General features: G+C 37.1%; 2 protein-coding genes across 2 annotated transcripts; both read left to right on the forward strand.

Moving 5' to 3' along the window:
* The first annotated feature begins 7368 nt into the window (after positions 1–7368).
* LOC122490573 (olfactory receptor 2W1-like) lies at positions 7369–8524 on the forward strand. Its single transcript, XM_043593221.1, has one exon. It carries the CDS (start codon positions 7369–7371, stop codon positions 8311–8313), a length of 945 nt encoding a protein of 314 aa, XP_043449156.1. The 3' UTR covers positions 8314–8524.
* Positions 8525–17516: 8992 nt separating this feature from the next.
* On the forward strand, positions 17517–18458 carry LOC122490574 (putative olfactory receptor 2B3). Its single transcript, XM_043593222.1, has one exon. It carries the CDS (start codon positions 17517–17519, stop codon positions 18456–18458), a length of 942 nt encoding a protein of 313 aa, XP_043449157.1.
* The last annotated feature ends 5696 nt before the right edge of the window (positions 18459–24154 follow it).

Here is a 24154-nt window from a genome sequence, read left to right on the forward strand (position 1 = left end):
TCTGTTCCATTGATCTAAGTGTCTGTTTTTGTGCCACTAGCATACTATCTTAATGATTACAGTTTTGTAACACAACCGAAAGTCTAGAATTGTAATGCCTCCAGCTTTGCTTTGCTTCTCTAGATTGCTTTGGCTATTTGGGGTCTTTTGTGGTTCCATACAAATTTTAGGATTGTTGCTACTAGCTCTGCAAAAAATGCCCACTGTATTTCGATACGGTTTAGTTGCCTTAGTATGGATATTTTAACAATATTTTCCTTTTCAATCCATGAGCATGGAATGTTTTTCCATTTCTCCATGTCATCTTCCATTTCTCTCATGAGTATTCTATAGTTTTCAAAGTACATCCATTTTCCCTCTTTGGTTAGGTTTATTCATAGTTGTCTTATGGTTTTTGGTGCAACGGTAAATGGGCTGGATTTCTTGATTTCTTTTCTGCCAGTCATCATTTGCATAAAAAAATGCAGAATTTTTCTGTTCACTGGTTTTATATCTTGTGACTTCACTGAATTTGTTTAACAGTCTAGTAACTTTTTGGTGGAGTCTTTCAGGTTTCCTACATGGAGAATCATGTCATCCTTGAATAATGAAAGCTTGACTTCTTCCTTGCTGATTTGCATGCTCTTTTTGTTTTTTTTTTTTTCTTGTTGTCTGATTGCAGAGGCTAGGATTTCTAGTACTATGTTAAGTAACACTGGTGAGAGTGGACATCCCTTCTTGTTCCTGAATGTAGAGGTACAGGTCTCAATTTTTCTCCCCTGAAGATAACATTAGCTTTGAATATTTTGTATGGGGCCTTTATGATGTATGTGGAGGTATGTTCCTTCTATCCCTACTTTATTGAGTGTTTTTATGATGAATGGATGTTGTACTTTGTCAATTTTTTTTCTGCATCTATTAACAGCATCCTATGGCTCTTATCCTTTCTTTTATTGATCACAACAATCACATTGATTTGCCAATATTGAAAAACTTTGCAGCAGAGGAATAACTCCCACTTGATCATGATGAATAGTTCTTTTAATGTACTGTTGGATTCTATTTGCTAGTATTTTCTTGATAACTTCTGCATTCATGTTCATCCAGGATACTGGCCTGTAATCTTCCATTTTAGTGGGGTCTTTGCCTGGTTTAGAAATCAGGGAAATGCTTGCCTACTAGATGCATTTGGAAGTTTTCCTTCCACTTATATTTTTTGGGGGATAGTTTCAGAAGAATGGCTATTAACACCTCTTTAAATATTTGGTGAACTCTCCAATGAAGTCCTCTGGCCTTGGACTTTGGTTTTCTGGGAGATTTTGTATTCCTCGTTCACTTTCCTTGCTGGTTATCAGTATTTTCAGGCTTTCTATTTCTTCCTTTTTCAGCTTTGGTAATTTATATGTTTCTATAATTTTATTCATTTCTCCCAGATTTCCCAGTTTGTTGACATATAAATTTTCAAAACATTCTCTTATATTGCTTGTATTTCGGTGGTGTTACTTGTTACTTTTCCTCCCTCATATGTGGTTTTATTTATGTGGGCCCTTTATCTTTTCTTCTTGATGCATCTGGTGAGGAGTTTCTCAATTTTATTCATTTTTTCAAAGAGCCACCCCTGGTTGCATTTACCTGCACTACTGTTTCTTTGGTTTCCATACCATTTATTTCTGCTCTAAACTTTATTATTTCCTTCTTTGGCTGGATTTGGGCTTCATTTGTTGTTCTTTCTCTATTTCCTTTTGGTGTAAGGCTAAGCTGTTTATTTGAGGTTGCCACTGGGTGGTATTGTTGCAGAAAAAGACTCACTGAGCACTACAGGAGAATTCTAGGCCCAGAAACATACCAGCCCCCTCACATGCACACACACATATGAAGGATTTTAATAATAAAGAGATACGATGGCATCACTGGGAAAAGAAAAATATTTAATAAATTACACTGGAATTTGGTTATTCATATGGAAAACCAAATTTGGTTCCCTATGCTCTGCCATACAATAAATTAATTCCAGGTGTACTTAAGGTATGACTTCAAAATGATTAGGAAAAAAATATATATGTAAATATCATTCTGACTCTGGAATAGAGAAGAAGGATTACTAAAGATTAATTAAGATATTTTTCCATGATTAAATTCAAAAACTCTGACCAGCAAAAGACATCTCTATTAAAGTAAAATGCTGAGGGAGCACTTGGGTGGCTCAGTTGGTTAAGCATCCAACTTTGGCTCAGGTCATGATCTCACAGTTTGTGTGCTCTAGCCCCACATCAGGCTCTGTGGTGACCATTCAGAGCCCGGAACCTGCTTCAGATTCTGTGTCTCCCTCTCTCTCTGCCTCTCCCCTGATCATATTCTGTCTCTCTCTCTCCTTCAAAAATAAGTAAACATCTAAAAAGTTAAAGTAAAATGCCAAGGAAAAACTAAGAAAAAATATTGCCGGGCACACAACCAACAGAGAGTTAAAAGAAATTATACAAATCTCTAAAAATTAGTAACTAAAAAAGAGAAGCAAGGCCAAGGAACAGTTGTCAGAACCTACAAATGGATTTTCAAAGAAGGACAATGTTACACAGCAGTAAGTATATGAAGATAAGTCAACCTCATTAGTTTTTAGGTAAATGGAAATCAAGGCTACAGCTAGATAATACTTATAATCTTTCAGTTGGCAATAATTTAAAAGTCCACTGGACCAGGTGTGGAGAAAATGTAAATCAATTGAATAATTTATACAAAACTAGGGTAGGAGAAATTGATAAAAACATTTTAGGGGAAAATATCTTATAAAGTTTGCCTATTCCATAACCAGCAACTCCTATCCTAGGCATATATCCAAAAGACCTTCTTACATACACTAAGCCAAGAGATGTGAACAAAATTGTTCATCTTAACTAATGTCTTTCATGTGAGTCCAAAAGTATAATCAGCCAAAATGGCCATCAGTGAGTGAGGAGACAAAATAATTATAATATGTTCACACAATGGAATGTTATACAGTAGTGGAAATAAATGAACCACAGCTACCCCTAAATATTGGATAATCTCAGTGACAAAAAGGTGAAAAAAGGAAAATGCCAAAAGAACATATAAGATATGATACCATTTGTGAAAGTTCAAATGAACTAAACTTTAAAATACATGCTATTTAGGAATCAACGTATGTGTGTGGGTGTGTCAATACATAAACTACATTCTAATGCAAGTGTATAATGAACACAAAATTCAGGATCATGATTTACCAAGGGTCAGGTAGGAATAAGAATTGTAAAAGGGGAGAAGTAGCTATAAATTTAAGATCCCAGTTCTTGAATTGAGTGGTAGGCCAAATATGTTCATGGCATTATTTTTAATTGATTGAAAAAGGAACAATGATGATATGGCTCACTTACCACAGAATTAAGATGATTCTGTAATTTTTTTGGCCTATATTATCTTCTGGCAAACACAACACCTAGATAATGCATACATTTCTTCAACTTGATAAAAAAAAGTTGAGTTAAATGTACTAATTTTTGTAGACAGTTTATATTATATTTGAAATCTTCAATAGTAAATATAATACACAAATAAATCCATCTCTGAAATTAATTTCCATGCAAGAAATTTAAAAAAAAAAAGGTAAGATGAAACCCTGTGTCTTAAGGGAACCTTTCTCAAAATAGTAGTCTGGAGAAGCGTCTGAGCATAGTCTAAGAATTGTTAATCACTTCTGTGGGGCACCAGTCCCCACGGTCTACACCACATGCACCAACTAGCCTTCATGTTCTACATAAACACTTCTTGGAGCGCAAGTATACCAGAGAAGGGCTCTCCTTTCATGTGCAGACATCAGCCCACAAATGTGTCTAATGGGAGTGCTCACTAAAAGACTACAAATATCCCATAAAAAACACATTTATGAAACCAAATTTGTCAATTTTGCCACCGATCATGATTCTAGTTTTTCTCCAACATCCACATTAGAGACTTCACTGAATCTAAGCTCAGCTGTTGCATTTAAATCCAAATGTGATTGTGGAGTTAGTATAAGAGAGTGGTGTCTCATCAGTATTTCATGGACTCCGTAACTTGGCAAACAAGAATCCTTCTGATTACCTGTGTAAAAATGGCAATATGGGTACCTTTGGGCTACATAAGAGCATGCAAGCTGTGAATTCTTCACTCCTGAAATGTAAATATGTTCTAATATTCTTTCTAGTTTTCTTTCCACATCATTGTTACATTCAAATTATGTTTAAATATATTTGTTCCATTTGTCTTAAATTTCACTGAACAAACAAAAATGTAAGCTCATGCTGCACCTTTAGAAACTAAAGTCCACACCATGAAAAATGAAAACCTGTTTCAGTGACAGTATAGCTTTCCTCTTTTTAAACATTGTTTCATCTGCTTGCACTCACAGTTTTAATTAAACATTGACTTCTAAATTAAAATGACAATGACAGCTAAAAGGTGAGACCCATGGTTCAAAACAATGTGGAAAATGTTTGTAAGCATAAAATGAAAGCCCTATTTTGGATTCACAGTATTAAATTACATAAGGTGTAACACTGGCTGGACACTTCCAATTAGTATACCTGGGGCCTTATGTGACCCAAAGCTTAAACTGAGCCAGTTTAGAATTACTGCTAAACCTACTTAGCATATATTTTAGAAACTGTGTGTGCATCATGAATGCTCACTGCTTTCTTCAATGACATAGCACATCTGCAGTATTGTGTTCACATCTCAACTAACTAATCCAAGGCATTTGATAATCCATTGTAAATCCAATGGATAGCAACCAGAAAAGCATGGTAATTAAACTTCATACAGTGTGAACAACAGTTGACAACCATCTAGAACTTAATCTGGGAACACAAATCTAAGAGTGTATTCTAATATTAAAGGAAACTCAAAAGACAAAAAATTTAAGGAGCCAAACGAAACAATCTTATCTGCAGATGCACATTTGGGTAATCACACTATTAAAATACAAGGAGGTGACTACTATAAACATGAGGATAGTGAATACTGTGGGAGACATGGAATGGTAGTGATTGGGACAAGTCACAAAGAGAAGCTCCTGGGGTGCTTGGCAAGGTTTTATTTCTTGATCTGCATGTTACTTATAAGAGTATTCACCTTGATTCAGTGAGCTTTTGCTTTTTGTGTTTTATTTTGTAATAAAACTGTGGTTTTTAATGAAGCCATGTTGAAATGACTTCTTCCATGCTATTTCGAGAATAAAGAAAAACAGGCATTGCTTGAGGGTTGAAGAGGAATCTCTGAGCTCAACATAAGGAGTAAGTATGAGTCCCTCTTTAAAAGATAGTTAGAAAGCTATGAAAACAGTTGTGTGAACATTCTGTGGAAGACCTGCTTTGTAGGGCAGAAGGCTGGATTGTGGCTTCTGAGGCTATGCCAACTCTAAAATTCTATGGCTTCCTCATTCCCAACACTATCCCAACCTGACATGGTCAAGAAAAGCCAACTGCATTTTGTAATCAATGCATTTGCAGAGCTTAAGTCCTCTGTCCTCTCCTGCCTCTGAGTTGATCAGTTCACTATGTACATTGTATTTGTGGGCACTTTTGTGTACATGAGTGTCTGTGCATTTGAAGTTATCCACACATAAAATTTTAACCATTCCAGTTTAGTTTTAGACCATCATGGTAATATTACCAGTGGGAAAAATGAAGAGAGTAAGGAAAAAATAAAATAGTAATAAGTTGTGGGTAGGTGAATACAATGTTTAACATTTTAGAATGAAATATGAACCAAGCACAGTTCTAGTGTTTTCACAAATACTAACCCGGACAGCCTCGCTTTGAGGAACATTACTAGTTTTACAGAATGTACAGAGAACCTGATGTATAAACAGGTTATATAACTGCCCAAGGACACTTTACTTCCCACTACTTAGCTAGGATTTCACACCAAGTTCTGAGTCCAGAATCCTTGCACTTAATCATTATGCTCAACTTAACTGACATCCTATCACATAAAGACTTCACAATCATTAATTAAATGAAATTTCCATTTTTATATTGAGAAAAACTGTATCTCTGTATCAGACTACTTGGTAATCACAGTTTCTTCTTCATGATTATAACATTTTCAAGTTCTAACTAAAATGCTTGTGACAGTGATATACTGTAGGTGATTTTCCTTATTTTACTGTAACTGCAACAAATAAATTTAGTGTTCTTTGGCTCCAAACACACTATGAATATAAAGTACTCTAGCCAAAGTCCATGTTCTAACATTATATGCATAAAAAATTTATAAGCCAAAAAATAAAACTAAAAAATATTGTAGGTTAATTCACTCATTATTCCATATATTTAATAATATGATAAAGTATACAGAAAGAGTGAAATTTATGTATTATTTATTCTTTTTCTGTATTATTTCAGAATTTAAGTCAGATTTTACCTACAGAGTTCTGAAGAGACCAGAGAATTTATCCATATGATTGGTAAATTCCAAGGGGTAAACAACTCACTGATTGTTTAATGAACAGATTTTCATTCAAGTTACCTATCTTGCTAATCCTGCTGAATAGCCTGGTGAGTAGGAGCTAACACAGGTTTTTGATATGTATATGTGGTAACCAAATGTTTCTGGAATAGGCTCCTTTGAACTCTGTAACAAATTCTAAGGCTATTTAAATGGTATAATAGCAGTCATAAAAGGTACTCAAAGCAACACATAGCCTCTGTACATGTAAATAATTGTTAATAAAAGAGACAAATTTTTTCCTGGCACCAAACGAGCAGTATAGTAAGGAACACCAAAACTGATACAGAAATATCAATGTCTACATGGCTGAATGGGAGTGAAAATATGAGGAAGAGGTTGGTGGTGATGGTTATGATAATGGCTGGAATACAGACATTTGGACATAAATGTGGAAAGTGATTCTGCTACCAAATGGTGCAGCTTATCCCAGCATAATAGGTTATTTAACTTTTTACCTCAAACTCCTCTCCTTTGATAAGGGAAAAATTTGTCATGTCAAGTGACCTAATGTCATAATTTGAAGAAGGAACAGCACTAAACATATCCTACTCTTAAATTATGTAATTAACTTTAGGGATTTATTGCTTACCCAAAATACAGAGAATCATAGGTGTCATAGCATATTAAGCCTTTTCAATTATTTACAATTCAGTGTTATTGGGTTTATTGTATTATTTTTAGAACCACTCTGGTGATGAGTGAACATGCAGAAGCTATGGTCACTGAATGCAAGAGTGTTAAAAGAAATGTTCCAAAGGGAGAGAGCACACAAACAAGTGAATTTGGACACTCATGGCAAACATCAGAGATCTTATTTCTACCTAAGGTGATGCTATTTTTTTTTTAATTACCAGGGTACTGTCTTCTAGACCTTCATGAGGAGTCATGAACAAAAACAATGGAAGTTCCATGACAGACTTCATCCTGCTGGGGTTTTCTGATCGACCCCAATTAGAACACATCATCTCTGGGGTTGTCTTCATCTTCTATATTGTGACTCTGGTAGGAAACACAACCATCATCCTTGTATCTAACCTAGACAGCCAGCTCCATACTCCTATGTATTTCTTCCTATCCAATTTGTCTTTTCTGGACCTCTGTTATGCAACTAGCATTATCCCACAGATGCTGGCAAATCTATGGGGTCCAACAAAGTCTATTACCTACGGAGGGTGTGTGCTCCAATTCTTCTTTGCCCTTGACTTGGGAGCCACAGAATGTCTTCTCTTGGCTGTGATGGCCTATGATCGCTATGCCGCTGTCTGTCAACCTCTTCACTACACAGTAATAATGCACCCTCAACTTTGCCAAAAGATGGTGCTTGTCGCCTGGTTAGGTGGTCTTGGCAGTGCCTTAATTCTTTGCTCCTTGACTCTGAAACTGCCAAGATGTGGGCACCGGGAGGTGGACAATTTTTTCTGTGAGATGCCAGCATTGCTCAAGATGGCTTGTGTCTACTCAAAAGTAATTGAGGTCATTGTCTATGCTCTTGGAGTGATATTTCTTCTAGTACCTCTATTACTAATTCTAATCTCATACGCAGTTATCACTCAAGCTGTCATGAGGATCAAGTCAACAGCAAGGTGGAGTAGGATCCTTAATACCTGTGGTTCCCACCTCACAGTAGTAACTCTGTTTTATGGAACACTCATTTATATGTACATGAAGCCACAGAATAACACATCCCAAGATGAGGGGAAGTTCTTTACACTCTTTTACACAATTGTTACACCTACCCTTAACCCTCTGATCTACACTTTAAGAAACAAAGATGTAAAGAGTGCAGTAAAGAGAATACTGTGTGCAGAAAAATGGTCAGCAAAGTCATGAGTTAGATGGATGAGAGTTAAAGAAATAACACTGACCTTTACCAAGAGAAGATGTAGCGATTCATTTATGTAAAAAGAATTTACTAGGTGTTTGCCATGTACCAAGAATTGTTGTAGGTAGTGCCTTTCTAAAGAAGTAGGAAGCACAAAGAATTATAAAGAGATAGAGATGCAGTTTCATAAAGAAACTTCAATTTATACACTTAAAAGCCTTCAAGACTAATCAGGAACTACAGATAAGTAAACATAGAATTACGAAAAGTGGTTTAGTTTAGTAATAGATGCATGTACAAGATATTAAGAAAATATTTCACATGGAATTTTATTTTAATGTATGATTACAATGGACACTGATTTCTTCTTACCAGACTTACCACTTTTATGTGAAATAATGTCCTCTGCATCCACCTGATATGTTATCAGAGATTTTGTGGTGCAGATCAAATCCCCACTAATATTCACCCAACTTCTGCCTCAATTTTTAATTGTTGCAGAGCCATCATGTGGCATATCACATTTCTTAGACTGGCCTCCACTAACACAATGCCAAGAAATTCTGAGTAGCTCTATGCTGGAGAAAAAAACACTCCACTTCTTTACAAGTTGACCATTTCCAAGAGTGGAAATCCTCTTCATGTGAGAGTCCTCACATTACCGTGCCCTTGCACCTTGTGATATGGTGGTGGATTTAGCTGTCATCCACCTGGGGTATTTGGGTGGGGTACATGAGTTGTAAGGGTTAAAGGTATTTTCTCTCCCATCCTTAAACCTTCTAGTTCCCAGGTTTCCACAGTGAAAACATTATTTGAAGTTGTGATACTTTTGGGAATAACACTAAAATCACCAGTTTCATAGGTCTTGGTAAAAATAAAAATCTGGGAGAGGATGATGATATGAAAACATAGGAAGGCACAGAGAAAATATAAACTTCATAGTATTGTAAGGAATTTGAGAGGAGAACATATAGAATGGTGACAGTCTGGTCACTGGAAACGAATACCAACTTTTCTTTGTGAGAAAAGCTCATCCCAGTCTTGATAAACAAGTAATTTGTCATTTAAAAATCTCTTACTCAACTTTGCACTCAGTTGATATCTTGGCTCATGAGAAACATCATTACAAATTTCATATATCTGTCCTTTGAATTCCCTCCAAAACCTGCCCTTGTCACTACACTGGCATTATCTAGTTTTTTTATTTGTTTGTATGTTTGTTTGATAAAAAGACATTGGTGAGCTTTTCAACACCATAGAAACTCTTATTCATATAAGATTTTGCTGTGTCTATAGTGGCTTATGATAAAATTACATATTGAGTATCTGTACAATTATTAAATGAATGAATCATTTTTAAATAAAATATATTAAAATTATATTATTCTACAGAATATAAATGTATATGATAAATATATTTGATATATGATATGATATGATATGATATGACATGATATGATACGATATGATATGATAAATAATAATGAATGCTGGAGCAACATCTTTAGGCTTTAATGTTTAGGACATTTTGCAACACCTAAGGCCTAGGAGAAGGAAAAGATAGGATAATTTTTTCTTTTAAGTGCATACATTTATGGAATCCTTATAAGTGTGTATCAGGACATGAGGAAAACAGGAGAAATATAAGAAAACTTTCTCTTTATCTCATAACCTAGAAATGATGACTGCTAACTTTATAGTAGATTCCCTTTAATTTATTCCCATCCACAAAAAATTTGGGTCACACTAAGGACCTGACTTACTTACCAGTGTATGCATTCACATCACATATGTTACTCCCAAGGAAGAAAACCTTGGCTTCCAGAGAAGTGGAGAAACTCATAGCAAATACACTGATGGGTAGCCCTCCAAAAAGCTACAGTACATGAATAGACACAGAGTGTAACTGTGATGTGAAAACGTCACTGGGAGGGAGTTGCTGACAATGGCAAAAAGATTGAAAACCAATGTCTCAGTGTCATAGCACGTGCTTGTCCCTGACTGCAAAGATGACTGAGATCTCCCCTGGCCCAAATCGACCGAAAAGGCAGCATACCCAGGCTCTAGCACCTCAGGAAGGTATGAATGGTCTTCTAGGTTAGTGGCTGACACCTTGGATCCAAGGATAGCCTCTGTTAATCAAGTTCAAATGCTGGAGATTCCCTGGAACTACAGAAAAATTTGACAACACCATGTATTACCACAAATTTGGGGAAACAGTCATCTTACTCTTTTTGTGTTAGTTATCTACTGCCTCATAAATATTGTTTTTAGAAACTAACGGGACTGCTAGAAATGATAGGCATAGGTTGAAAATCTCAACCCCAACAGTCTAAGTCTAAAAAGGTTGTAGGGGCGCCTGGGTGGCACAGTCGGTTAAGCGTCCGACTTCAGCCAGGTCACGATCTCGCGGTCCGTGAGTTCGAGCCCCGCGTCAGGCTCTGGGCTGATGGCTCAGAGCCTGGAGCCTGTTTCCGATTCTGTGTCTCCCTCTCTCTCTGCCCATCCCCCATTCATGCTCTGTCTCTCTCTGTCCCAAAAATAAATAAACGTTAAAAAAAATCTTATATAAAAAAATTAAAAATAGACCTACCCTATGACCCAGCAATAGTACTACTAGGAATTTACCTAAGGGATACAGGAGTGCTTATGCATAGGGGCACTTGTACCCCAATGTTTATAGCAGCACTTTCAACAATAGCCAAATTATGGAAAGGGCCTAAATGTCCATCAACTGATGAATGGATAAAGAAATTGTGGTTTATATACACAATGGAGTACTACATGGCAATGAGAAAGAATGAAATATGGCATTTTGTAGCAACGTGGATGGAACTGTAGAGTGTGATGCTAAGTGAAATAAGCCATACAGAGAAAGACAGATACCATATGTTTTCACTCCTGTGTGGATCCTGAGAAACTTAACAGAAGACCATGGTGGGAGGGGAAGAAAAAAAAGAGGTTAAAGAGGGAGAGAGCCAAGCATAAGAGACTTTTAAAAACTGAGAACAAACTGAGGGTTGATTGAGGGTGGAGGGAGGGGAGGGTGGGTGATGGGTATTGAGGAGGGCACCTTTTGGGATGAGCACTGGGTGTTGTATGGAAACCAATTTGACAATAAATTTCAAATTAAGAAGAAAAGATGCTCAAAATCACTTATCATCAGGGAAATGCAAATCAAAACCATGATGAGATACCACCCCACACCTGTCAGAATGGCTAAAATTAACCATTCAGGCAACAATAAATGTTGGTGAGGATATGGAGAAAGGGGAACCCTCTTGCACTGTTGGTGGGAATGCAAACTGGTGCAGGCACTCTGAGGAATAGTACAGACATTCCTCAAAAAGTTACAAATAGAACTACACAACAATTCAGCAATTGCTCTGCCTGGTATTTACCCAAAGGATAAAAAAATACAGATTTGAATGGGCACAGGCACCCCAGTATTTACAGCAGCATTATCAACACTAGCCAACTATGTAAACAGCCCAAGTGTCTGTCAACTAATGAATGGAGAAAGAAGTGATATTTATATATAATGGAATATTACTCAGGAATTAAAAAGAAAGAAATCTTGTTATTTGCAACGACATGGATGGAGCTAGAGAGTATAATGCTAAGTGAAATAAGCCAGTCTAAGAAAGACAAATACCATATGATTTCATTCATATGTGGAATTTAAGAAACAAAAAAAAATGAATTTAAGGGGAGGAAAAAGAGAGGAAAACCAAGAAGCGGCCTCTTAACTATAGAGACCAACCTATTGGTTACCAGGGGGAGGTGGTGGGAAGGATGGATGAAATAGGAAAAGGGGATTAAGAAGACAATGATCCTGGGGCACCTGGGTGGCTCAATCGGTTAAGCGTCCGACTTCAGCTCAGGTCGTGACCTCACAGTTTGTGATTTCGAGCCCCGCATCGGGCTCTGGGCTGACAGCTCACAGCCTGGAGCCTGCTTCAGATTCTGTGTCTCCCTCTCTCTCTGACCCTCCTCCATTCACACTCTGTCTCTGTCTCTCTCTCGAGAATAAGTAAACTTTAAAAGAAATTAAAAAAAAAAAAGAATACAATGATCCTGCAGGGTGCTTAGTAATGTACAGAATTATTGAATTACTATATTATACACCTGAAATGCATATAAGAGTATATGCCAACTGTGCTGGTTTAATATTTAATAAAAAAGAAACTCTTATAATATAAATAATGACTATATTCTCTATATATGATTTTATAATTCATAAAATGCGTTATACACAAAATAAAAATAAGTGAAAATAAATATAGTAAAATCCTAGCAAGTGATTTTAGGGTATATCTAAGCTGGTGCTCAATGCAATTTCAGTTTTCTTTATTTTTCCAAAATCTTAGGTGGGCACATATTAAATTATTAATTGCAGAAATCAACTTATCCTCAAAATCTATTCTGTTGCAATCCCCCATCATTTCTACTAGCTCTGCCCTGGTGAATTCATGCCAACCTTAAACTTCAAGATGAAAATTTACATGTGTTGAATTTGTTTGATACAATTATTTAAGCTGCATATCCCTAGCAGGTGTAGTCTAAACACCTGCATACAGAAAACATGAATAGACACTTCTCTAAAGAAGACATCCGGATGGCCAACAGGCACATGAAAAGATGTTCAGCGTCGCTCCTTATCAGGGAAATACAAATCAAAACCACACTCAGGTATCACCTCACGCCAGTCAGAGTGGCCAAAATGAACAAATCAGGAGACTATAGATGCTGGAGAGGATGTGGAGAAACGGGAACCCTCTTGCACTGTTGGTGGGAATGCAAATTGGTGCAGCCGCTCTGGAAAGCAGTGTGGAGGTTCCTCAGAAAATTAAAAATAGACCTACCCTATGACCCAGCAATAGCACTGCTAGGAATTTACACAAGGGATACAGGAGCACTGATGCATAGGGCCACTTGTACCCCAATGTTCATAGCAGCACTCTCAACAATAGCCAAATTATGGGAAGAGCCTAAATGTCCATCAACTGATGAATGGATAAAGAAATTGTGGTTTATATACACAATGGAATATTACATGGCAATGAGAAAAAATGAAATATGGCCTTTTGTAGCAACGTGGATGGAACTGGAGAGTGTGATGCTAAGTGAAATAAGCCATACAGAGAAAGACAGATACCATATGGTTTCACTCTTATGTGGATCCTGAGAAACTTAACAGGAACCCATGGGGGAGGGGAAGGAAAAAAAAAAAAAGAGGTTAGAATGGGAGAGAGCCAAAGCATAAGAGACTGTTAAAAACTGAGAACAAACTGAGGGTTGATGGGGGGTGGGAGGGAGGAGAGGGTGGGTGATGGGTATTGGGGAGGGCACCTTTTGGGATGAGCACTGGGTGTTGTATGGAAACCAATTTGTCAATAAATTTCAGAAAAAAAATAAATAAAAATAAAAAAAAAAAATAAACACCTGCATACAAATTTCAAGGAACAATAGGAACACTTCTTTCCATAAACACGAAGTGTGGGCTCACTCTTTGACCATGAGACCATTTAACGGAATTTGGGCTATAAGTTCATTTAGCCTTGTGCTGTCCTGAGTAAACATCTCTAAACTCATTATTCGTGGTTTAAGTTTCATGTCTAGCATCTTCCCCCTAGCTTTAACATTTGTGAACCACCTGTGTGCCTGGGTTACCCTGCCAGTGCAGTTGGGAATAGAGTTCATTATTTCTTCTCTGGACACAATGACCAATTAAACTGGAGGGACCCTGGAATCCCTAGGGCCAAGATAGAGGACGAGGCAATGTGGGAATAGGTAGCCCTTTCTTAAAGGGCTCTGCTGATGTTGTAGATATCTATGAAATCAGCTTCCCACTGTAAACTCTGCTAGGAATGTGGTGAGCAGAGCCAGTGTCAATCAAACATATACCCCAGTGACTGAACACATACTATAATCCATTTTTATTTCATCCTAAGGAATGTTCTCATGTTCTCTGTTCATTATGCAGCCCAGGTTCCGTGCTAATATCATTCCAATCTGTGGGGAACAGGTCACTGAATAAGAATGTCACAAGGGTTGACAGCTTAAAGAGGCTCTGCATTTATCAACCTTCTCTGAAACATGCACACAGAAAGACAGGGGTATCTCTCTGACACTTGGAAGGAAGGTGAGTGTCGAGTGCAGCAGGACTCTAAGTGATGTCCCTTGCTCACTTCACCCATGTCCTTGTCTCTGGCTAAGTAATTACTGTTCAGTTTGTTTCCTAGGAACCTTAAAATAGATGTCAACTATTTTCAGTGATTCAAACAACCTTGGTTATCATTTCATCCTTCAGAATGCACCTTTGACCATCTTATCTCCATGCATTAGAACTGTCAGTAGGATGTTTTTAAGCAAAAGAAAGAAAGAAAGAAAGAAAGAAAGAAAGAAAGAAAGAAAGAAAGAAAGAATGAATTAGTGGCATTTAAGGTTTCTCTTGATTACTGCAGGATATATGAATAGGAAAGAGGTAAGATGACCGCAAAATGAATGTGTGCTTGTCAAGAGGTGAGTCCATTTTTCTGATAACGGAAAAGAGAAATTGGAATGAGCAGATCACAATGACATATGACACGTGGGTAGAGCAGAACACGTGAAAATTGGAGAAAATACTGCTGCTGAGTAGAGTCCTCTTATGGCCCATACCCTTCAGGTAAGCCAGTACCTGCTATTAACCATTGACTTGACTTCCATTTACTGGAAACCATGTTCTCAGTATTATGGTAGAAGCAAAGAAAAAGTGACATATATGTTTAATAATTTCACATTATAAAATTATGAACTTACAATAAGCATTGGCACAACCAACAGTAATTTGGTTGTCTGTTCTGCTATCCGCACCAAGCCGAGACAATGGCCCATCATGACGTTAATGATTAGTGTTAATGATGGATTTCAGTGATACTCCAAGTGATGAGAAACTCACACTCAGCGAAGCTTGCTGTCCCCAGCACCGTCCTGACTTCTGACGTGTGGACTGCCTCATTTGACTTCACAGGACCTCTTACTATCAGTAGAGCGATTTGTTCTAAATGTGGCGCAAGGATGTTCACACTGCACTCGTAATCACACAGCTCAGAATAAATGCAGGCAGGTGGTACATCCAGAGACTGTGTTCCTAACAGCTAACTTTTAAAGGTGATTTTTTTCTAACGTTACCAAATGATTAGACATGTGACATTTCCTGGTTATTTTGATTTCTGTTTCTTATTGATAGAAAAATCATATATCTTTTCTCTTTTTAAATTTGCTTTATTTTTTTTCTTCCTCAATTGCTCACTTAAGTCAATTGCTCACTTTTAATTGGATTTCTGGTCTTGTCTCATAATTATTATATAACAATTATGTATGTTTTAAGATAGTCATCATTTTTGCCATAATCACCACACATTTTTTTCCATCTTGCATTTATCTTTTATCTTTATGTATCATAATTTTTCCTGTGAAAAATTCAAATTTGCATGTAAACCAAAGTCATATCTCATTTCCTATGCATTTTTCCACAAAGGTGTATTGCTGTTAATTGCCAAGGAATAATGTGCATCTGTAGCTAAAACGCTGAAATTTAACCCACATATAATGGAAGGAGTTAAATTCTTCACACCTTCTCTCCTCAAGCTGCTGCAGGTGCACAGTGGCCGTGCTTCTCCTACTGTAAAAGCTGTTCCACCCAGTCTGAGGTAGGTCTCTCCTTCCCACGTTACCCTCCTTTACAGTGCCCTGTTCTCTGTCTAGCAGCACTCACTATGTTTATGCTTATAAATTTCAATGCTGTAAGTCCTATTAAAGACCCTGCATTTAAAAACACAGGGTGGATTGAGAAACTTAGGTGCATTTGGATTGTATCACTACTTAACTGATAACCTCCACACACTGAGGAAAATCAACTTGACTATTTCATTCTTGCTGTTCTGTTGGCATATAAGCACTGCCATGTGGTCTTCAATCAGTCTTGCTGTGTTCTCTGTATACTCGGGGGGATATACGACATAGAAAAAAGAATGGCCTTCAGATCCTGACTTTGAGTCTTGGTTTCACCACTACTGGGTATGCAGAGTATTCGTGCTGAGTCATAACAGCAATAAAATGTGGATTTTCTCGTGTCTGCCACATGTCAGTGAAGCAATGATTAATCAGGTGATAATCTGATATGGGGACTAAGGAGTGCACCTGTTTTGATGAGCTCATGTGTGGAAATGCCAATCACTATATTGTACAACAGAATATAACGGACACCTGAAGATACTTTGTGTACACATAACAAAACAGAGAAAAATTGAAATGTCTTAGGCATTTACAATTGTGTGTGCTCCATGTACATAAGTTTATATACTTTGTCATTCAAAAGTAATGATTTACTTCATAAAGTAAGTTAAATATAGCTGCTAAAACAGACAATATGCTAAAACACAACAATATGTTTATATTTATATATATTTGTACTATATATATATGTATAATTTATTGTTAATTGGCTTCCATACTACACCCAGTGCTCACACCAAGTGCTCTCCCAATGCCCATCACCCACTTTTCCCTCTCCCCAACCCCCATCAACCCTCAGTTTGCTCACTGTATTTGAGAGTCCTTTATGGTTTGCCTCCCTCCCTCTCTGTTTGTAACTTTCCCCCCCTCTTCCCTTTCCCCATAGTCTTCTATTAAGTTTCTCAGGATCCACATAGGAGTGAAAACATATGGTATCTGTCTTTCTCCACCTGACTTATTTCACTTAGCATAATACCCTCCAGTTCCATGCACATTGCTACAAATGGCCAGATTTCATTCTTTCTCATTGCCAAGTAGTATTCCATTGTATATATAAACCACGTCTTCTTTATCCATTCATCAGTTGATGGACATTCAGGTTCTTTCCATAATTTGGCTATTGTTGAAGGTGCTGCTATAAACATTGGTGTATATGTGCCCCTATGCATCAGTACCCCTGTATCCCTTGGGTAAATTCCTAGCAGTGCTATTGCTGGGTCATAGGGTAGTTCTATTTTTAATTTAAGAGAATCATATTATATTTCACAAACTATAAATTTATAGTAGTTTATGATTACTATCAATTATGTTTGGTGTTGAATCATTCATTATAATTAACCTAAGTTATTTCAGTTTCAATAAGAGTATTCAATAATTATCTACTACTTCTCTTTTTTATATTTTTAGGAAGAAATATAAATGAGTCATCATGAATTGGGCTAATGAGAGCTCCACAAGAGAGTTTATACTACTTGGCTTCTCAGACAGGCCCTGGCTACAGATGCCCCTGTTTGTGCTTCTATTAATATCATATACATTCACCATCTTTGGCAATGTGTCCATCATGATGGTGTGCATTCTGGATCCCAAACTTCATACACCCATGTATTTCTTCCTCACTAATCTCTCCATCTTAGATCTGTGCTATACCACAAGCACAGTCCCTCATATGTTGACAAATATTTGTCGCAACAAAAAGACCATCAGCTACGGTGGCTGTGTGGCACAGCTCATCATCTTCCTGGCCCTGGGAGCTACTGAGTGTCTCCTCCTGGCTGTCATGTCCTTTGACAGATATGTGGCAGTCTGCAAACCCCTGCACTATGTAGTTATTATGAATCATTGGTTCTGCGTAAGGGTGGTAGCCTTCTCGTGGTTCACTGGCTTTGGTAATTCAGTGTTGCAGTCTTCCTTGACCCTTAACATGCCACGTTGTGGTCGCCAGGAAGTGGACCACTTTTTCTGTGAGGTGCCTGCCCTTCTCAAGTTGTCGTGTGCTGACACAAAGCCTATTGAGTCTGAGCTCTTTTTCTTTAGTGTATTAATTCTGCTAATTCCAGTGACATTGATCCTCATTTCCTATGGCTTTATAGCTCAAGCAGTGTTGAGAATCAGGTCAGCAGAAGGACGACGAAAAGCTTTTGGGACATGTGGGTCCCACATGGTTGTAGTGTCTCTCTTTTTTGGTACAGGCATCTACATGTATCTACAACCACCTTCATCCACCTCTAAGGACTGGGGAAAGATGGTTTCCCTCTTCTATGGGATCATTACACCCATGTTGAACCCCCTTATCTACAGTCTTAGAAATAAAGATATGAAGGAGGCCTTCAAGAGGGTGATGCCAAAAATCTTTTTCTGTAAGAAGTAAGTAGCCCATTGTGATGAGAGTCCTCCGAGTTTCTATCCTTGCAAGTGGTGATAACGTTTGAACTGATTTTCCTACTTTCCAGGCTCTTGTGATTTCATTGAATTCTCCCCACAGTTAGAAATGTCCTCCTCTGTTCAAAGGCAACACTGAGATACCTTTTCTAAGTTAAAAATTTCATTGCTTTGCAGAAGTTCCCCCGATGCACTCTGTTCCTTGAGGATACTTGGATGGTTGATCTTCCTGTTTATATACGATCTGTTCTAGTATCACTTTGTCTACCATCTTAGCTTGTGATTTCTACACCTTTATCATTAAATAGACTATGATCTCAAGCCAAAAATTTCCCATCAGCACGAAGGCCTCAGTCACTTCACCCTCACATCCCTTGATAAATCCTCTGTGTGCTCCTTCCAGAGCTGCTTGCTCTGTGTAGACTGCCTCCAATCTAGTGGGCTCCAACTAGTTAGGTATGCACATCTCATACTAGAGACTTGAAATGTCAGCTGAGCTTCATTTCCTGCTCTATTCTTTTTTTTTTTTTAGTGGTTATTTATTTTAGAGAGAGAGAGGGAGAGAGAGGGAGAGAGAGGGAGGGAGGGAGGGAGGGAGGGAGGGAGAGAGAGAGAGAGAGAGAGAGAAAGCGAGCACAAGTGAGGGAGGGGCAGGGAGGGAAACACAGAATCTGAAGCAGGCTCCAGGCTCTGAGCTGGCAGCATAGAGACTGAGGTGGGGCTCAAGACATTGTGCTCAAATCTACTAATCGTGACATCATGACCTGAGCCGAAGGTGGATGCTTAACCGACTGAGACACCCAGGCACCCCTTTCCTGCTCCATTTTTAATTCATCCTTCTATTCCCCAGCAATAGAATTTCTCTTTTTTTTTCTCCTTTGTTCAAATCCTGATTTGTCTCAAGTTCTGCCATAAGCATGAGGGAACTTCTCTAAATTATCATGCTAATTATTTGTAGAAATGTTAACAGTAATCTTTTTTCTAACAGTGATCTGAATTAATTCATTCCTTGGGCTGTCACTCAATAAATGTTTATTTTCATTAGATATCTCTAGATCATAGGAAAAATGATCAACATTTCCTCCTGAAAAAATATTCTATTGAAGAAAATGCCCTTAAAGTCAGATAATATTTTCATATTAAATAAATTTAGTTTAACAGTACTAAAATATGGAGTAAAAAAAAAACACAACCATAAATTGAACCGGGAAATGTTGTCTGAAAAGTTTAGGGTGTATCCAGTTAGCAAATCAGAATAATTTCAGCATAGAAGGTGCAGCATCAGTCAAAAATAACTGCAAACATATGTACAGAATATGGCTCTTATATAATGTTTATGTGGCATTTCAAATAAATGGGAAAGGGAACAACTTTAAATGTATGGTGTTTAAAAAGTTGCTTTTCTCAAAAAAAAAAAAGAAGAAATTTAAGATGGAAAGAGAAATGAAAACAATTACATTTGTCATACATGTACCTTTTTAAAATTTCCAAACCACTATATCCATTGTCTTCTATTGTTGAGTATGTGATAAGTATTTCCAACTCAACACATCTAGGGCAAACATCTTCTCTTCTTTTGAGATAAAGACCTCTTCTAAAGCTCACTATTTTACTGAAGGCAGTCACCTATTGTCTACGTGTGCAAATCAGAAACAATGGATCCTATTGTACACCATAGCCTCCATCATTTTCCATATAGAAACCATTACTAAGACATCCAATCATTTCTCTTTGCTACCTTCCATCTCTCCATGGCTTCCTTTTTCACACTTCTACTACACCATCCTTCACCTAGGCTTGCTGATTATCCAATTCACCTGTATAGATTCCTCCTGATGCTCTATAATGCACTTTAGAAAATATAGCCACCAACAGTGCAAGAAGGTTCCCCTTTCTCCACATCCTCGCCAACACCTGTTGTTTCTTGTGTTGTTGATTTTCGCCATTCTGACAGCTGTGAGGTGATAGCTCATTGTAGTTTTGATTTTTAATTCCCTGCAAAATGTATTCAGAATACACACACACACACACATACAGGATGGTATACATACATACATACATACATATATTCATACATATTTATGCACATGTATACATAAATATGTATGAATATATATGTGTGTGTGTGTGTGTGTATATATATATATATATATATATATATATATATGTAATTGAGTCTGAGCTCTTTTTCTTTAGTGTATTAATTCTGCTAATTCCAGTGACATTGATTCTCATTTTATATGGCTTTATAGCTCAAGCGGTATTGATCACACACACACACACACACACACACACAGCAATATTACTCATCCACAAAAAAGAATATCTTGCTATTTGCAGTGACAAGAATGGAGCAAGAGATTATGCTAAGCAAAATAAGTCAGTCAGAGAAAGACAAATAACATGATCATTCATATGTGGAATTTAAGAAATAAATGAGCAAAGGGACACAAAGAGAGACAGAGGCAAACCGAGAAGCTGACTCTTAACTATAGAGAACACACTGGTCGTTACTAGAGAGGAGGTGGAGGGATGGGCTCAATACATAATGGGAATTAAGGAGGGCAATTACTGTTATGAGAACTGGATATTGTCTGGAAGTGTCAATTCACCGTATTTGACACCTGAAACTGATATTACACTGTATGTTAACTAACTGCAGATTAAATTAAAACTTAAAAAAAAAAAGAAAATTCAGCCAGAGTGCTCATTCCAAGTGCAAATACAATTATTCCACTCTCCCCACTTGCACTATAGATCATCAGTGGCTTTCTGTTGCTCACTAGATAGAGACAAATGTTCACTCCCTGCCTTGCAGACTGCTCTGTCCCTTGCAGTTATCCTATTTCTGTAAAGCACAGGACATCTGAGCATACCAATTCTTCTTCATGGAATACTCTTCCCACAGATCTTTACCTAGCTCCTAATTGTTCAGACCTCACCCTTTATCTAGGGAATCTTTTTTTTTTATATCCCTGAGTCAGTCAAATACCCACAAATTTACTCATCATGTGCCTCTCCTGCAGAGAGAACTAAAAACTAAAAAGGTTTACTTTTTTGTGATCACATAATAATGTCTGCACCTACTGCTAACCTGTAAGCTCCATGAGAGTAAGAACAAAGTTTGGTTTGCTCAACAAAACATTCACAGCACTTAGTTCTGAAGGCAGAAAATTAAAACACCAAGTTATCAAAACCTGGGTAATTTCAACTTATATGCAATTTTCACTTATTCTGTAAAGAGAATTTTCAGAGATGTGAAGTCCTCTAGGGCCAGGGACCCTGGTTGTAAAAAAGTCCATGGTGGGATATAAGCTTAAATTCTCAAAGCCTAAAGAAATTGTATTTCCCTGTAAAAATGAAAATGAAATTACCCACATATGCTCATTAATAGTCTTTTCTATTTTAAAAATAAATTCATTGCCTATAGTTTAGAAAAGTGGTTTTATGGGGGGAAAATCCATCCTTAAATTTACAGTATACAAAGCTCATCTTTCTTGGTGTATTACTTTATTCCTCTTTCCTATTAATGGAGATTTATATTTTTTCTTATTCTTTTAAATTTTTAAAAATATTTATTTTTGTGAAAGAGAGAGAGAGAGAGAGAGAGAGAGAGAGAGAGAGAGAGAGAGAGAGAGAGAATATGAACAAGCAGGGAAGGGGCAGAGAGAGATGGGGACACAGAATCCGAAGAAGGCTCCAGGCTCTGAGCTGTCAGCACAGAGCCTAACATGGGGCTCAAACTCACAAACTATGAAATCATGACCTGAGCTGAAGCTGGATACTAAACACCTGAGTCACACAGGTGCTCCTTCTTTTTCTTATTTTCATGTGCTTTGTATCCCAAGACTATACCAGGATCCTATAAAATATAACTTAATTAGCTGCACAGTGAATTTCACAATGGAGGCATGTTAAAATGAATTTAACCTTTTCTCTATTGTTGAACATTTGTATTTTGATCACTCTAATTACTACTACAAGGAATTCTACACTTTCTGAACAAGAAATATGTGTCCATATGTCAGCTTAGAAATAGAATTTCTATTTTGAGTATTATTGAGTCAAATTACAAATTACTTAGAAGACCCAAGAATTAATAGATATTGCCAAAGTTCTCTACAGAAATTTTATAGCATTCCATTTTCCCACTTGCATTGTATTTAGTAAATGAAAATAATTGCTTCATGACCTTTTGCTAAATCGGGGAATTTTTATCTTTTTAGAAATTTGCCAATTTTAGAGGCAGAAATATTATCAAGTTATCGTTTTTTATTTCCTTGAATATTTCAGAAATATTTTTCATACATGATATAAACTAGAGATGCTCATATATATTTGATTTCCTCCCACCCCCTTGGCAAATGGTAAAATTGTACTTCCCAGTTCTTTGAATGTAGTTCAGGATTTTTAATTTGCTTTACCAATAAAATGTGAGTAGAAATTATGTGAGTCACTTTCTGATGATGACTTTAAGATCTGGTGCACACCCTGCCATAACCTCCATCCTCCTGCCAATCACAACAAGGAATGTTCCAGAGAGAGTTTTCTGTCTGTTATATTCTAGATTGAGGGGATAATATGGATACCCATCTAGATTGAGGGGATAATACTTTGTCTCAAGACAAAGTAGCATGAATGAGAAATAAACCTTTGTTATTTAATAGCAGTGAGATCTCTGAGTCTCTTGTTTCTACATTATAATGTAGCTTATCCTGAGTATAGAAATTGACACCAGTAATGGGGTTTTGATGTTAAGAGGGAAAAATGAAAATAGGAGACATTAGCATAAAGTTCAGGTGGCAGATGGTGAGGGCACTGTTACTAAAGATTGGAACCACAGTGGTTCATGTTATAGAGTAAAAAAAAAAAAAAAAAGAAATGGTGAAAGTATCACCTGCAATAATTTGAAAGGTGGATAAGGAATGCAATGATTGTAATTCTAAAAAGGGTGAAAAGCATTATTTATTACTATTGGATACATTTGACAAGATATTCCTGAAAAACTCAGAAACAATATTTATTTTCATGTGAAAATAAGATAATTAACAATTCAAGAACTTGATAGGTTAGAAAAGACAAATAACCTTTTAGTGCCAGATAGTAATATATAATGTGAAGACATTCTTTGAGAAACAAAGTCCAATTAATTTCTTTAATGTTTATTTATTTTTGACAGAGAGACAGAGTGCAAGGCAGGAGGGGCAGAGAGAGAAGGAGAAGCAGACTCTGAAACAGGCTCCAGGCTCTGAGCTGTCAGCACAGAGCCCAATGTGGGGCTTGAACTCACAAACTGCGAGATCATGACCTGAACCAAAGTTGAACGCTTAACTGACTGAGCCACCCAGGCACCCCACAAAGTCCGCTTGAAATATAATCTCTAGTGATAATAACTGATTTAAGAATGTAGCAAGTAGCTGTTATTAAACTTTCTGAGTGTATTAAAATAGCTCCAAATATACCCTTTCAGTTGAAATAACTGGCTCCAGGAAAGGAGACCAAGGGGAAAGTGAAAAGAGAATAAGCTTATCCCAATGAAGTCTAACAGGCTGCATATGCCTATGACTAGACATACAGAGAAAGCCATGTCTTGACTACAACTGCAGATGTGGCCATTGGAGCGTGGAACACACTGAAATCAAATACATGAAAATCTGACTACATTTTAGAGAGATTTATACCACC

The sequence above is a fragment of the Prionailurus bengalensis genome, chromosome B2 (genome assembly GCF_016509475.1).
Source record: "Prionailurus bengalensis isolate Pbe53 chromosome B2, Fcat_Pben_1.1_paternal_pri, whole genome shotgun sequence".
Lineage (NCBI taxonomy): Eukaryota > Metazoa > Chordata > Mammalia > Carnivora > Felidae > Prionailurus > Prionailurus bengalensis.